The 13,695-nt window shown below is 47.1% G+C and overlaps 2 protein-coding genes across 2 annotated transcripts in view; both read left to right on the top strand.

Moving 5' to 3' along the window:
• LOC310796122 (uncharacterized protein) overlaps positions 1-877 on the top strand; it is a gene marked incomplete at both ends in the record, with an annotated part of 38,997 nt that extends 38,120 nt beyond the window's left edge. The window contains one exon of the mRNA XM_083658269.1: positions 834-877. Within this exon, the coding sequence (XP_083514395.1) occupies positions 834-877 (44 nt within the window). The remainder of the gene's footprint in view (positions 1-833) is intronic.
• Positions 878-2,625: 1,748 nt separating this feature from the next.
• col21a1 (collagen, type XXI, alpha 1) overlaps positions 2,626-13,695 on the top strand; it is a 40,382-nt gene continuing 29,312 nt past the window's right edge. The window contains exons 1-3 of the mRNA XM_083658329.1: positions 2,626-2,746; positions 10,891-11,003; positions 11,263-11,823. Of these exons, the coding sequence (XP_083514455.1) occupies positions 10,907-11,003; positions 11,263-11,823 (658 nt within the window). The 5' untranslated portion in view covers positions 2,626-2,746; positions 10,891-10,906. The remainder of the gene's footprint in view (positions 2,747-10,890; positions 11,004-11,262; positions 11,824-13,695) is intronic.

Here is a 13,695-nt window from a genome sequence, read left to right as displayed (position 1 = left end):
TCAGGCTAAACAAGACCTTGAGATCTCTACCGATACCAACTTATACAAACATGTTCTTCTAACACACATTCACCATGACTTCATCCGGCAGTAACATACTGATCCAGTGCCAGCCACAGAACATATTACTCACTCAGCAGAAAATGTTCAAAGCAGACCTCACCCTTCTGACTGCACTGACTCACTGCACTCTTAAAGCACTCGTGCCACCTGGCTCTGTCCTCCGCTACAACTCTGGAGAAACATCAGTCACTCCATAGCTACATTTTTAGACAGCAACATATTTCACGCTCTCCCTCATTGTGTTTACTTGGAGACACCTCTGTTCTTAACACCCAGAACCATTATAACACATTAGCGCTAACCGTGCCGCCAAGGAAAACTAGACATAAACTGAGCAACACTTCCCCCCATGGATAAACCTATTAACAGACCACATTTCACCGGTGTTAAGAAAACCAAATCAAACAGACAGGCAAGCACATACATTGATCTACATGCAGGGTTTCATGTGCCAGGGCTGGGCACTATATTGTGATATGAGACTAGATATCGTCTTAGATTTTGGATATTGTAAATATTGTAATATGGCATAAGTGTCTTTTCCTGGTTTTAAAGGCTGCATTACATTAAAGCGATATCATTTTCTGAACTTACCAGACTGTTCTAGCTGTTCTATTATTTGAGGCTACACCAGTTGAGAACCACTGTATTAGAGAATTGCCCAGCCACCACCAGGGACAACCACGCACGACCAACAGGTTGTCCATGCACGCCCAGTCTGCACCAGCAGGGGATGGTGAGCCTCAGAGTCTCCCCTTCACTCTATCCAGGAAGCCACTGCGGCTCCATGTCAGGACCAAGCTCCCAGGAATAGCGCTGGGCCGTGAAGCCATTTGAACATGGTGGCGAAGCTCTGTATTGCAAGTCACGTCACGCCATGCAGCCCAGAAAGGAAAATTCCCATCCACTTGCATGGGCACCCCGGCAGCTGTTAAACCCAGGGGAATTTTTTCCGGGTGTCACTCAAAGTATAAAACGACTCTTTTAATTATCAACTATTTTTTTATGGGGCATTTTTTCTTCAGAAGCCACTAAGAGCCGTATACGGGGGTATTTTCTTCTTGTAATACAATCCGTGGGTGGGAGGGGTGGGAGACGTCATGGAACACGTCATGGCACACATGCGCACTTCGCCTTGGGCTGCATGGTCAGGAAGTAAAACCAGGAAGAAAAAGCCCCCATGATGGCTTCATGCGCCAGTGAGCAACCTCCGTCTGAATGCATGGGTGGGCGTGGCACGTCCCCTATCCAGTTCTTTTAATACATCCATGGTCAGGACAAGATGAATTCTGGAAGTAGCCAGTAGCCAAGGGCAGATTAGCACCTCCAGCCAGGTCACAAATGACCTTCTATGGAGAATGTATCAACTTTAAAGAAATCAAATCCTACTGCCTATTGAAACACATGCTGTCCAAGAAAGAGGCTGCACAATTTGAGTTATAGCATAGCTCTGATCTTTATATGACATCATGACTTTTCCATTCATTTGTAGTATTGGCAAATACTAGTAACCAGTGGGCCTACCAGCAAGCTCTTTACAACCATGCTATACTGGTAGCTTATGTAATAATTATGCCAAGTTCTAAAGTGAGGCTTGGTGTTTCCACAGTGTCCTATATGGAGAGATAGTGTCTTTAAGAGGACCTGCAAACACTGAAGCTGTTGTTCGTTGATGCAGACCAGCCTGCTGAAATCTGCACTCTCTCTAGAGATAGTAGATTTGGCTCTGCATTGGCTAATGGCTTTCAGCTGTGTGAGGGCAGCAGTAGGCTCTGCAGGAGTGGAGTGTTCACCACCTTATCATGACTGATCTGCAGAACATATCTGCTGCCCATTTGGGTTTAAGGGAGGGGAAGGATGTGAAACGGTTAGAATGCAGGTGGTATGGCAGAGGAAAAGAGCAGAGGCAGAGGCAGAGGAGAAGACGAGGAGCACGCAGTAAAACCCACAGCAAAGCAATTCAGCTCAAAGCTTTCACTGAGTAACGTATGTGTGTTTCAGAGTATACAGAGTGAATAGCCTAGCAGTGCTCACGTCCTGTGTCCAGTAAACTCCATGTTCTCTGGTTATGTCCCGATACACCATCCAAACCCTCAACACTTGGAAGGATGCTCTCCTCATTACTCTTATTTTCCCTTTGGACTGTCAGAGATGGGCTTCTCTGTTTCACTGCTTCATGCTCTCCTTATCTGCCTCTCTTTCCACCCATGGTAATTGAGAGTGGCTGTAGGCCAGTAAAAGTCCGGAGCGGGTGGGTGGGTTGGGGGTGGGGGGAGGACTTGCTGGAAAGGGCAGGCTTTCATTCAGCAGAGGAACATGTGCACTGCTCCCCAAATACAGCTTCTTTAGCCCAGGAGTCTGGACAGCTTGTTTAGACCAGGAGTCTGGACAGCATTGACCAGGAGTCTGGACAGCATTGACCAGGAGTCTGGACAGCATTGACCAGGAGTCTGGACAGCATTGACCAGTGGAGTCTGGACAGCATTGACCAGGAGTCTGGACAGCATTGACCAGTGGAGTCTGGACAGCATTGATCAGGAGTCTGGACAGCTTTTACCAGGAGTCTGGACAGCATTGACCAGTGGAGTCTGGACAGCATTGACCAGGAGTCTGGACAGCATTGACCAGTGGCTCTCAATGAAAGGATTAAGAGAAAGTCACACAAGGGCTTGGACGCTGACCGGTAACTTTCGGTTTCCTTTGTAATTTTTTCTAAGACAAACATATTTCTTAATTTCTATAAATACTGTTGCATGGCATTGACAGTGGTGTGGGTGATGTTTTTTCCCCCCATGCATAAAGATAGTTAGTCATACTTACTTATTTATTAGACAGACAAATTCAAAGTATGACACGTTGTGGAAAATTGCAAAGTAATGAAGCTGATTTCAGTGCAATTATTTTTTTGTCGTGGTGCAATGTCTTATATTTGAGCACGTTCAGATTCTCAGCAGCATTGCACTGTCACAGTCAACTGTCTCTAGAGTCTAGAGAGAAGTGTCCTACAGCCTGTGCTGCAACAGCCACATATTGAAGACATTAAGCACAGTTATTATCAGTCCCTTGTTTTGGCTACTGTCATGCAAAGAATGACTGGAATCGTTTCAAGAATTTTTCCCGACCATGTGACGACTCGTAAATGGGTTTTTCTGTCTCATGCTTAATCTGTACAAGCATATACTGCAGTAGGAATGCCATAGTGTTGTATGTTTTGTATTCAAGTATCTTTTATAGGTGTGAGAAATGCACTGTATATGGAGGATAGTTAATCTGTGATTGGGATGCAAAATATAAAACTTCTCCCAAGTGGAACATGCTGGCTGGACAACTACGGATAAGACCCCATAAGTTAAAGGATTACAATTTAAGACATTATTTTTATTGTATTGTTTTAATTTGATTATTGGAACTGATTTCAATGGAGAACTGAAATAATATTAGCCTTCCCTTGTTGCTTGAAGAACAGCAATCAGTTTCCTGCTATCTTGGCATGGTTGCAGGACACGGCATGCTGAACAGTTGTTTTTGGAATGGAATTACTTTGTTTTGCCAGTTCCAGATAAGTCTAACATGCACTAGTTGACATTTTTAATGTAGTTATGAAGCAACCTGTAAGTCGCAAAACATATGGTCTACTTTGTTGTCTGTGGTGTGTTATGACTCAATTTCTCCCATCCTATGCTACTAAAAGGTTATCTGATGAAATGGGAGGAATCAGCTGTTCTGAGCTTCCTGAATCCCATGTCCAGCTGGACTTAAACGACCAGCCAGGCCTAGCATAAATCTGATTAGTTTTCTTAAACTTTATGTATTGGAATAAGAAGATAACACTCAACCCAAATGTTGTCATCAGTCATGTTTTAGTTAAATTCAGAGCTAAGATGTCTTCCTAAAAGAGTTACAGGTGGTTATTATTTAATACCTTGCATACTAACCTTACAATTCTGAATTCTGCCATTCTGTCATCATGACCAAGGCCTGGAGCCATAAAGTGTCTGCACTGCCCCTATAAGGTCAGAGGTCAATGACTAGGCTGTGTCTGCCCTCATAAGGTCAGAGGTCAATGACTAGGCTGTGTCTGTACTGCCCCTATAACGTCAGAGGTCAATGACTAGGCTGTGTCTGCACTGCCCCATAATGTCAGAGGTCAATGACTAGGCTGTGTCTGCACTGCCCCTATAACATCAGAGGTCAATGACTAGGCTGTGTCTGCACTGCCCCTATAAGGTCAGAGGTCAATGGCTAGGCTGTGTCTGCACTGCCCCTATAAGGTCAGAGGTCAATGACTAGGCTGGGTCTGCACTGCCCCTATAACATCAGAGGTCAATGACTAGGCTGTGTCTGCACTGCCCCTATAAGGTCAGAGGTCAATGACTAGGCTGGGTCTGGACTGCCCCTATAACATCAGAGGTCAATGACTAGGCTGTGTCTGCACTGCCCGTATAAGGTCAGAGGTCAATGACTAGGCTGTGTCTGCCCCTATAAGGTCAGAGGTCAATGACTAGGCTGTGTCTGCACTGCCCCTATAACAGCATCAATGACTAGGCTGTGTCTGTACTGCCCCTATAAGGTCAGAGGTCAATGACTAGGCTGTCTGCCCCTATAAGGTCAGAGGTCAATGACTAGGCTGTGTCTGCACTGCCCCTATAAGGTCAGAGGTCAATGACTAGGCTGTGTCTACTCTGCACTGCCCCTATAACATCAGAGGTCAATGACTAGGCTGTGTCTGCACTGCCCCTATAAGGTCAGAGGTCAATGACTAGGCTGTGTCTGCACTGCCCCTATAAGGTCAGAGGTCAATGACTAGGCTGTAATGTCGAGAAATGCCATATGGAGTACTAACCTGCTCAACAAGTGCACTGGCTATGTTTAGGGCTGCTGCTAATAATTATTTTCATTATCGATTAATCTGTTGATCATTTTCCAAACTAATCAATCAGTAGTTTGCATTTCGACAACTTTATTTACCTATTGGATTTTTTTCTTTTCAATTCCTGGATAAAGGTTGCTTCCCTTCATCATGACTACATGTGTTTGGTCGCTGTCCACAGCCGGAATTTCACTGTCTGACGCTGTAAATGAATTCCATGTGGCTCGAGCAGAGGTGTAGAAATACTCCTTTTTCAGCAAAGTCAGTAGAGGGGAAAGACGGACTGGACCGTGCCAATGAGACGGACTGGACCGTGCCAATGAGACGGACTGGACCGTGCCAATGAGGGCTTTTCCAACAACCTTCTCCAGCACTCTATCTATCGGGGAAAAATCCCAGACAAAATGGACTGCACAACCAGGGCAGCTTACCGCCTCGTTGACCTGTGTTACTTAAACTCAGAGTTTACATGGTGGAAAAACGTTGTCATGTTAAAGACGCAACCCCTCTTAAGAGGCCAAGGGGTTATATCTTGGCCACTGTCACATTGACTTTTACCTGTCACTATCAGAAGCGACAAGGTTAATGCATGTGTGCTCAGTTCCTGTCAAATTCCTGGGCGATACGACTTCAAATCAATATCACGATTGTTTCAAACTTTTACCTCGATTACGATTAATGAGCGATTACTTATTTGATATGCTTTTTTTTAAGACTGCCCTCATAGTTCTGTGACAAGGTCTGTACTGAACTGTTTGTTCGTGTCATCCTCCATGCCGACAGTTTGGCTTTAATTGAACGCCTGTATGCGGACTAACGCTAGCTGGACGGGGCAGAGGCACGTGACTGTACAACATAGTCGTTTTTTAAGGGACAGTTCATGACCACACAAAGTATTAACCAAAAAATTTATTGAATTTAGGAATTAATTTAATGAATTGACATGAGCAAGATTACGTCGGTTAGAGGTTCTAAATGTCGGTTTCGATACATTTTCAGCCCTAAATTCCTTCCACAAATCCTGCTTCGTATGCAGCATATCTGTTCCTCATTTACGACTGCTTCCTTCAGAACGTCAGCACTTTCTGTCTTTCACATGTTGGAAACTACTGTAAAATACAGTTTCAGAGGGCAGCCGGCCGCAGAGAAACAAAATATGACCAAATGTCCACTGTCCATTCACATGCAACTCATTTGCTGATTCTTGAGCGATCAGGAAATGCTATTGCTCTCGTTGACAATCAATCTATACATGATGTTTACGAATACAACTCATCCAAGCATCTCATTGGTTTAAAACTGCTTAAAAATCCATTGCATCTCTAACTTCATGAGCATGATGACCTCCATTGTACTGCAGGCTGTTGTTACAGACTGAGATGGTGCTGCTGCACCCTGGAACCTTGGTTGCATAAATACTATCCTGCCGGACCGCTACAGGTGTTACCAATGTCCCATGTAATGTTTGGCTACATGTTAGCTGGATAACTGCTGAGAAACAACCCAGTAAAGAGCGTTAACTGTCTGCAAAGTATGCGTGCATTATTGTACACTCGGGTCATCACAGCTGTGATGCTACATCTTGTTTGCAGCACATGCAATGGTCTGAATGCTCACCCTCTGCTCAGTTCAACTTGATTTGACTGTGATGATGTGCAGTTGTCTTGTAATTGACATGAATTGGTGTTATAGGCCACCCAACCTTTTTCCTATGTTGTTCTTGCCTTGGTGGTCTTCTAGGGGTGGGGTTTTGTTTCATGGAGTTCACCATTTCAAGCTGGGTGCTTTTTGTTTAACATCTAGTACAAGATTGAATGTTCATGTTCATGAAACTTTCAGGAAGTGTAAAGAGCACCCGTGCGGGTGACCTGACAGAGCCAGATTTTTTAATTAGGGCAGATTAATGACCGTAATTGCCCTAAGGCTGGTTGCCCCAAGGCTGAGGCTATATAGTTCAGTGATGATGTCATCAGTGATGTCATCCGTGATGATGTCATCAGTGATGTCATGGAGCAGGCGAGGCCGCGGCGCGCAGTGGTCATCAGTGATGTCATAAGAGCAAGTGAGCCGGCACAGCGGTCGAGCTGCGTATGCAAGCTGCAGGGCCAGCTCGGCGAGCTGCAGGGTGGGCGATCCTATAGGAATCGACCGCGCGAGACATCTAGTAACGATTGAGACCTTAAAATCATTGAGAAAGGATTTACAGAAGTATGGTCCTTAAAATTTAGACTATACAATCAGACTTTTTTTTTGCAGCCAGTGGAGTCACCTCCTGGTGGCCATGAGAAAGAATGCAGGCATAGATACAGTCGGTCATGTTACTACCGGTAACGTGTGCGTGGCCATGGGGGAATCCCACGCTGACCCCGACCATGCGTCTATGACGAGACACCGCCTGAATGTGTGGGGATGTTGTAGGGCAGGTTTCAGCTTTAAGGCTGATGGGCACAGCACATGTGTTAAGGAGTAGGACAAGGTAGTCAGGGAAAAGAAAGATGGCTTCTGCGTAGTGTCGAGGGAAAATGACTTTCTACCATGGAGAGAAAGCTCATGGAGGTTCAATTCCCTGCAGTGGTACTTCCGGCTTGGTCAAACGTCCCTACAGACACAATTGGCCGTGTCTGTGGGTGGGAAAGCCAGTGGGGTAGGAGTCCTAGTCACTGCACTAGTACCACCTCTGGATGGCCGGGGCACCTATTTGGGGGGAAGGGAACTGGGGGCAGGGGGGGGGGGGGGGGGGGGATATCGCCATGCGTTATGTCCTGCCGGTGAAACTCCTCACTGTCAAATGAAAAGAAGCTGCTGGCGACTGCACATGTATCAGAGGAAGCGTGTGCTAGTCTACAGCTCTCCCCAGATCAGCAGAGGGGGTGGAGCAACGACCGAGACAGCAGGGGAAATTGGCCAAGTAGAATGAGAGAGAGAGAGAGAGAGAGAGAGAGAGGAGAGAGAGAGAGAGAGAGAGAGAGAGAGAGAGAGAGAGAGAGGGAGAGAGAGAGAGAGAGAGGGAGGGAGGGAGGGAGAGAAGGTTGTGGAGCAAATAAATCTGCAGCAGGAAGAAGTGGTGAGCGGTACTCCGGCTGTCTCTCAGGGCAAAGCAGGCTCAGTGGATGCACTATAGGAAAATGTACAGGGGAAGAAAGTCTGGAGTAAAATAATCCTGTGGTACACCTGGTGACATGACAAGGTGCTAACACCTGGTGACATGACAAGGTGCTAACACCTGGTGACATGACAAGGTGCTAACACCTGGAGACGTGACAAGGTGCTAACACCTGGAGACATGACAAGGTGCTAACACCTGGAGACATGACAAGGTGCTAACACCTGGAGACATGACAAGGTGCTAACACCTGGAGACATGACAAGGTGCTAACACCTGGAGACAAGGTGCTAACACCTGGAGACATGACAAGGTGCTAATACCTGGTGACATGACAAGGTGCTAACACCTGGTGATGTGACAAGGTGCTAACACCTGGAGACGTGACAAGGTGCTAACACCTGGAGACATGACAAGGTGCTAACACCTGGTGACGTGACAAGGTGCTAACACCTGGTGACGTGACGAGGTGCTAACACCTGGTGACATGACGAGGTGCTAACACCTGGAGACGTGACAAGGTGCTAACACCTGGAGACATGACAAGGTGCTAACACCTGGAGACGTGACAAGGTGCTAACACCTGGAGACATGACAAGGTGCTAACACCTGGTGACGTGACAAGGTGCTAACACCTGGTGACGTGACAAGGTGCTAACACCTGGTGACGTGATGAGGTGCTAACACCTGGTGACATGACGAGGTGCTAACACCTGGTGACATGACAAGGTGCTAACACCTGGTGACATGACGAGGTGCTAACACCTGGTGACATGACAAGGTGCTAACACCTGGAGACATGACGAGGTGCTAACACCTGGTGACATGACAAGGTGCTAACACCTGGTGACATGACGAGGTGCTAACACCTGGTGACATGACGAGGTGCTAACACCTGGTGACATGACAAGGTGCTAACACCTGGTGACATGACAAGGTGCTAACACCTGGTGACATGACAAGGTGCTAACACCTGGTGACGTGACAAGGTGCTAACACCTGGTGACGTGACAAGGTGCTAACACCTGGTGACGTGACAAGGTGCTAACACCTGGAGACGTGACAAGGTGCTAACACCTGGAGACGTGACAAGGTGCTAACACCTGGTGACGTGACAAGGTGCTAACACCTGGTGACATGACGAGGTGCTTAAGTGTCTATTAGTAGCAATTGAGACTAGAGCCTTCGGTTGACAATTATTTCATCAGCTGACAGCTAGGAAGACATTCCAATGTGAGGGAGAAAAGACCAGTCTAGAGGAGTGAAGCTTTTCTGGCCAGGCATGCAGCATGTGTCTTGTAGAGCAGCCAAGGCAGGCAGAGGTTGGCAAATTACAGTGGATTGAGGAAACGGATAATAATCCCACAGGAAACAACGATCCCTACCTTAAAGCCAGACTTGGTGTTGTGGTCAGAGGATAGACTTGGTGTTGTGCTCAGAGGATAGACTTGGTGTTGTGGTCAGAGGATAGACTTGGTGTTGTGCTCAGAGGATAGACTTGGTGTTGTGGTCAGAGGATAGACTTGGTGTTGTGGTCAGAGGATATACTTGGTGTTGTGTTCAGAGGATAGACTTGGTGTTGTGCTCAGAGCATAGACTTGGTGTTGTGCTCAGAGGATAGACTTGGTGTTGTGGTCAGAGGATATACTTGGTGTTGTGCTCAGAGGATAGACTTGGTGTTGTGGTCAAAGGATAGACTTGGTGTTGTGGTCAGAGGATAGACTTGGTGTTGTGCTCAGAGGATAGACTTGGTGTTGTGGTCAAAGGATATACTTGGTGTTGTGGTCAGAGGATATACTTGGTGTTGTGCTCAGAGGATAGACTTGGTGTTGTGCTCAGAGGATAGACTTGGTGTTGTGGTCAAAGGATAGACTTGGTGTTGTGGTCAGAGGATAGACTTGGTGTTGTGGTCAGAGGATAGACTTGGTGTTGTGGCCAGAGGATAGACTTGGTGTTGTGGTCAGAGGATAGACTTGGTGTTGTGATCAGAGGATAGACTTGGTGTTGTGCTCAGAGGATAGACTTGGTGTTGTGGTCAGAGGATAGGCTTGGTGTTGTGATCAGATAACCCGCCACCATAGACTTGGTGTTGTGCTCAGAGGATAGACTTGGTGTTGTGGTCAGAGGATAGACTTGGGGTTGTGCTCAGAGGATAGATTTGGTGTTGTGGTCAGAGGATAGACTTGGTGTTGTGGTCAGAGGATAGACTTGGTTGTGCAAAATGTAAATCTGAATTTACATTTTGGGATCATGATTACAGTGAAAACACTCCAAAAAGACAAAGACCCCCCCCCCCCCAGGGTATAAATATGGAGGAAAAGGTGGCATTTTATAAATGGGCGTGTGACATAACAACAGGAGTGACATCACAAGAGGAGAATGTTCTGCTGGGGCTGACACAGGGATGCAAAGTCATGGAGAGTGAAAAAAGGAGACAGATACCAGGGCAGACATAAAACCACTCAGAAATCCTCATATTTTGGGCTGAAAATGTGACTGTCACCTAAAGGTGACTAGTTTGCATCCCTGTGACATCACAAGTGGTAGTTCCATTAAATGGACCCGTACAAAAACTAGTCTAAACGCAGCTATGTGTGATTGAAACCCCCCCCCCCCCCCCCCCCAAATCCCATTGCTATATACACCTTCCACACATTCAATGTGGTCTCCAACCTGCACCATGCTCTTTAAAGAATCAAGTCTCCACAAGTATTTTACAGAAAATGTATAGGCCCTCTACTCTACTTGACAACTAACTCCTGTCAAGACAAGAACAGCATTAGAACAAACATGTCTGCTTGCATTGTCCCTTGGTTTTCACTGCAATACAAAGCATGTCTCCCTCTCCCTGTAGGTGGCGCTGCTGCATAATGGGCTCCAAAAGCAGATCCATGCATTGTGTCTTAGGATGTCTCTGCTTCACGCTCCTCCATCTGCTTAGTACAGCACAAGACGAAGACTTAAGAAGTAAGACAGCGTCTGTCTTCATTTTCTGACACTTTGTTTATGCTTATTGTCTATAATTACTTTTACTTGACGTTTTACTTTCAAATGCATACAACCAGCAAAGGTGAGTACATGTACTGTAATACAACATGCTGTCATTATGTATTCCGCCCTCTTTATGATTCATTCAAATACTAAATATGAGCAAGAACAATTGTAATTTTCCATATTTTGAAAGCATGATTTCACAGCTGTCGTGTGACTCTTGTGTCTCCTTCAGGTTGCAGGACGGCACCAGCTGATCTGGTCTTTATTCTAGACGGCTCATGGAGCGTGGAGGACGTCAATTTTGATATAGTAAAACGTTGGCTCGTCAACATCACCACGAGCTTCAATATTGGGGAGAAGTTCACCCAGGTCGGAGTTGTCCAGTACAGCGATGATCCCATCTTAGAAATACCTCTGGGGAAGTACAGCTCCAACAAGGATCTCATCGGAGCAATGGAATCCATTGAGTACATGGGAGGAAACACGAGGACAGGGACGGCCATTAGGTTCGCTACAGACAAACTGTTCGGCCTGTCTGAGCGGGGCCCAAAAGGCATTGCCAGGATTGCTGTTGTCCTTACAGATGGCAAGTCTCAAGACGAGGTTCTGAAAGCAGCAGAGGCAGCGAGGAAAAAAGGAGTCACTCTGTTTGCAATTGGTGTTGGACCGGAGACAGAAGAGGCCGAGCTGAGGGACATTGCAAACAGGCCATCTTCAACTTATGTGTTCTCTGTGGAGGACTACAAAGCCATGTCCAAGATCCGGGAGGTCATACGACAGAAGTTGTGCGAAGGTAAAAAAAAATCTTTTCGATCGGCATCTGAGGCTGAATGTTTTCTTGTGCTTTTGACCCTTGTGGTACTACTACGCGCTGGTTGTGATACTGTATATTTCCCAAAGCAAAAGCCATGCAGAGAGTGGTGCCCAGTAGTGCAGTGGTACTGTAGATCCCCTGCCTCTACCAACACGATCGTCACAGGTTCGAGTCCCGTGTTACCCCCCCGGCTTGGTGGGGCCGTATTAAGGGTTTAATGTGTCCTGGTCGTTCGGGGCGCCTGTTCGGGAAGTGGGGGGAATAGGGTGACGGCAACCTTCTGCACAGTTTCCATCTTCGAACCTTGCAGACTCAGCTATCAAGTGCTACAGCGTTCCTAGTTATCGAGACTTCAGTTTACCAAGTGTGTCTTGGACATTAAGTATCCGCACGTAAATCCACCAGTCTCACACCAACCTTAACACCTATGCGCTACGTCAGTGATACTGTCGTGGCTAAAAACCCTCTACGAAAAAGACAGTCAGTCTCTTGCTGGAATAGTTAATTGGTCTACTTGATTGTAAGTAATACACAACCCTTATATAGCCATCCTGGCATGCAAGTCTCACTCAGGAAGTCACAGGGACCACCCTGTTGCTCTGTGGAGGCCTTCTGCTTCCCCAGATAAGACCTGTTGACAACTTCTTACCGAGAAACCATTTCAAAGTTCTCCGCCTGTGTGTCTCGCAAAATTCCACCTCAATACTCAACTCGCGGCCCGGGGGCCAGATGCGGCCCGCGATGGGGTGCAGAGTGGCCCCCCAACGTGAAATAAAGTGTGACTGAGCTCCAGCTAAATTGTCAAATAGCGCTGTCCAGGTACAAATATGTACTTAACTTAACTTAACTTAACTTAACTTAACTTAACTTAACCTAACTTAAATTAACCTAACTAACCATCCTGTGAGTGTGTGCACTGTGCACAGAATAGTCAAACTAAACTCCGGCAATCTGCTCCAGAAAAAAAATACATTATTAAGGTTTGTTTATTAACTGGCTCCTATGATCATTTTGCAAAAGTGGCCCTCCTCGGGCAAAGCAAGTTGAGTCTCCAGCTGCGCTGCGTCCTGCCGGTGAAACTCCTCGCTGTCGGGTGAAAAGAAGTGGCTGGCGACTGCACGTGTATCGGAGGAAGCATGGTGCTAGATTACAATACTCTCCCCAGATTGGCAGAGGGGGTGGAGCAACGAGCAAGACAGCAGGGGGAATTGGGTAGAAAATGTGAAAAAATGTTTGAAAGGTCAAACATTATTGTCACGACATAAGTGGTACAGTAGCTCTCTCTCCTACCACTCTGTTCGCCATTCCCTTCTCTCTCCCCCCTCTCTCTCACTCTGCCATTCCCTTCTCTCTCCCCCCTCCCCCCCCTCTCTCACTCTGCCATTCCCTTCTCTCTCCCCCCTACCCCCTCTCTCTCACTCTGCCATTCCCTTCTCTCTCCTCCCTCCCCCCCTCTCTCTCACTCTGCCATTCCCTTCTCTCCCCCCCCCTCTCTCACTCTGCCATTCCCTTCTCTCTCCCCCCTCCCCCTCTCTCTCACTCTGCCATTCCCTTCTCTCTCCCCCCTCCCCCCTCTCTCTCACTCTGCCATTCCCTTCTCTCTCCCCCCTCCCCCCTCTCTCTCACTCTGCCATTCCCTTCTCTCTCCCCCCTCCCCCCTCTCTCTCACTCTGCCATTCCCTTCTCTCTCCCCCCTCCCCCCTCTCTCTCACTCTGCCATTCCCTTCTCTCTCCCCCCTCCCCCCTCTCTCTCACTCTGCCATTCCCTTCTCTCTCCCCCCTCCCCCCCTCTCTCACTCTGCCATTCCCTTCTCTCTCCCCCCTCCCCCCCTCTCTCACTCTGCCATTCCC

The sequence above is a fragment of the Poromitra crassiceps genome (genome assembly GCF_964638095.1).
Source record: "Poromitra crassiceps genome assembly, chromosome: 22".
Lineage (NCBI taxonomy): Eukaryota > Metazoa > Chordata > Actinopteri > Beryciformes > Melamphaidae > Poromitra > Poromitra crassiceps.
The sequence above is the reverse complement of the archived record's forward strand: the minus strand, read 5'-3'. Positions and strand labels throughout refer to the sequence as shown.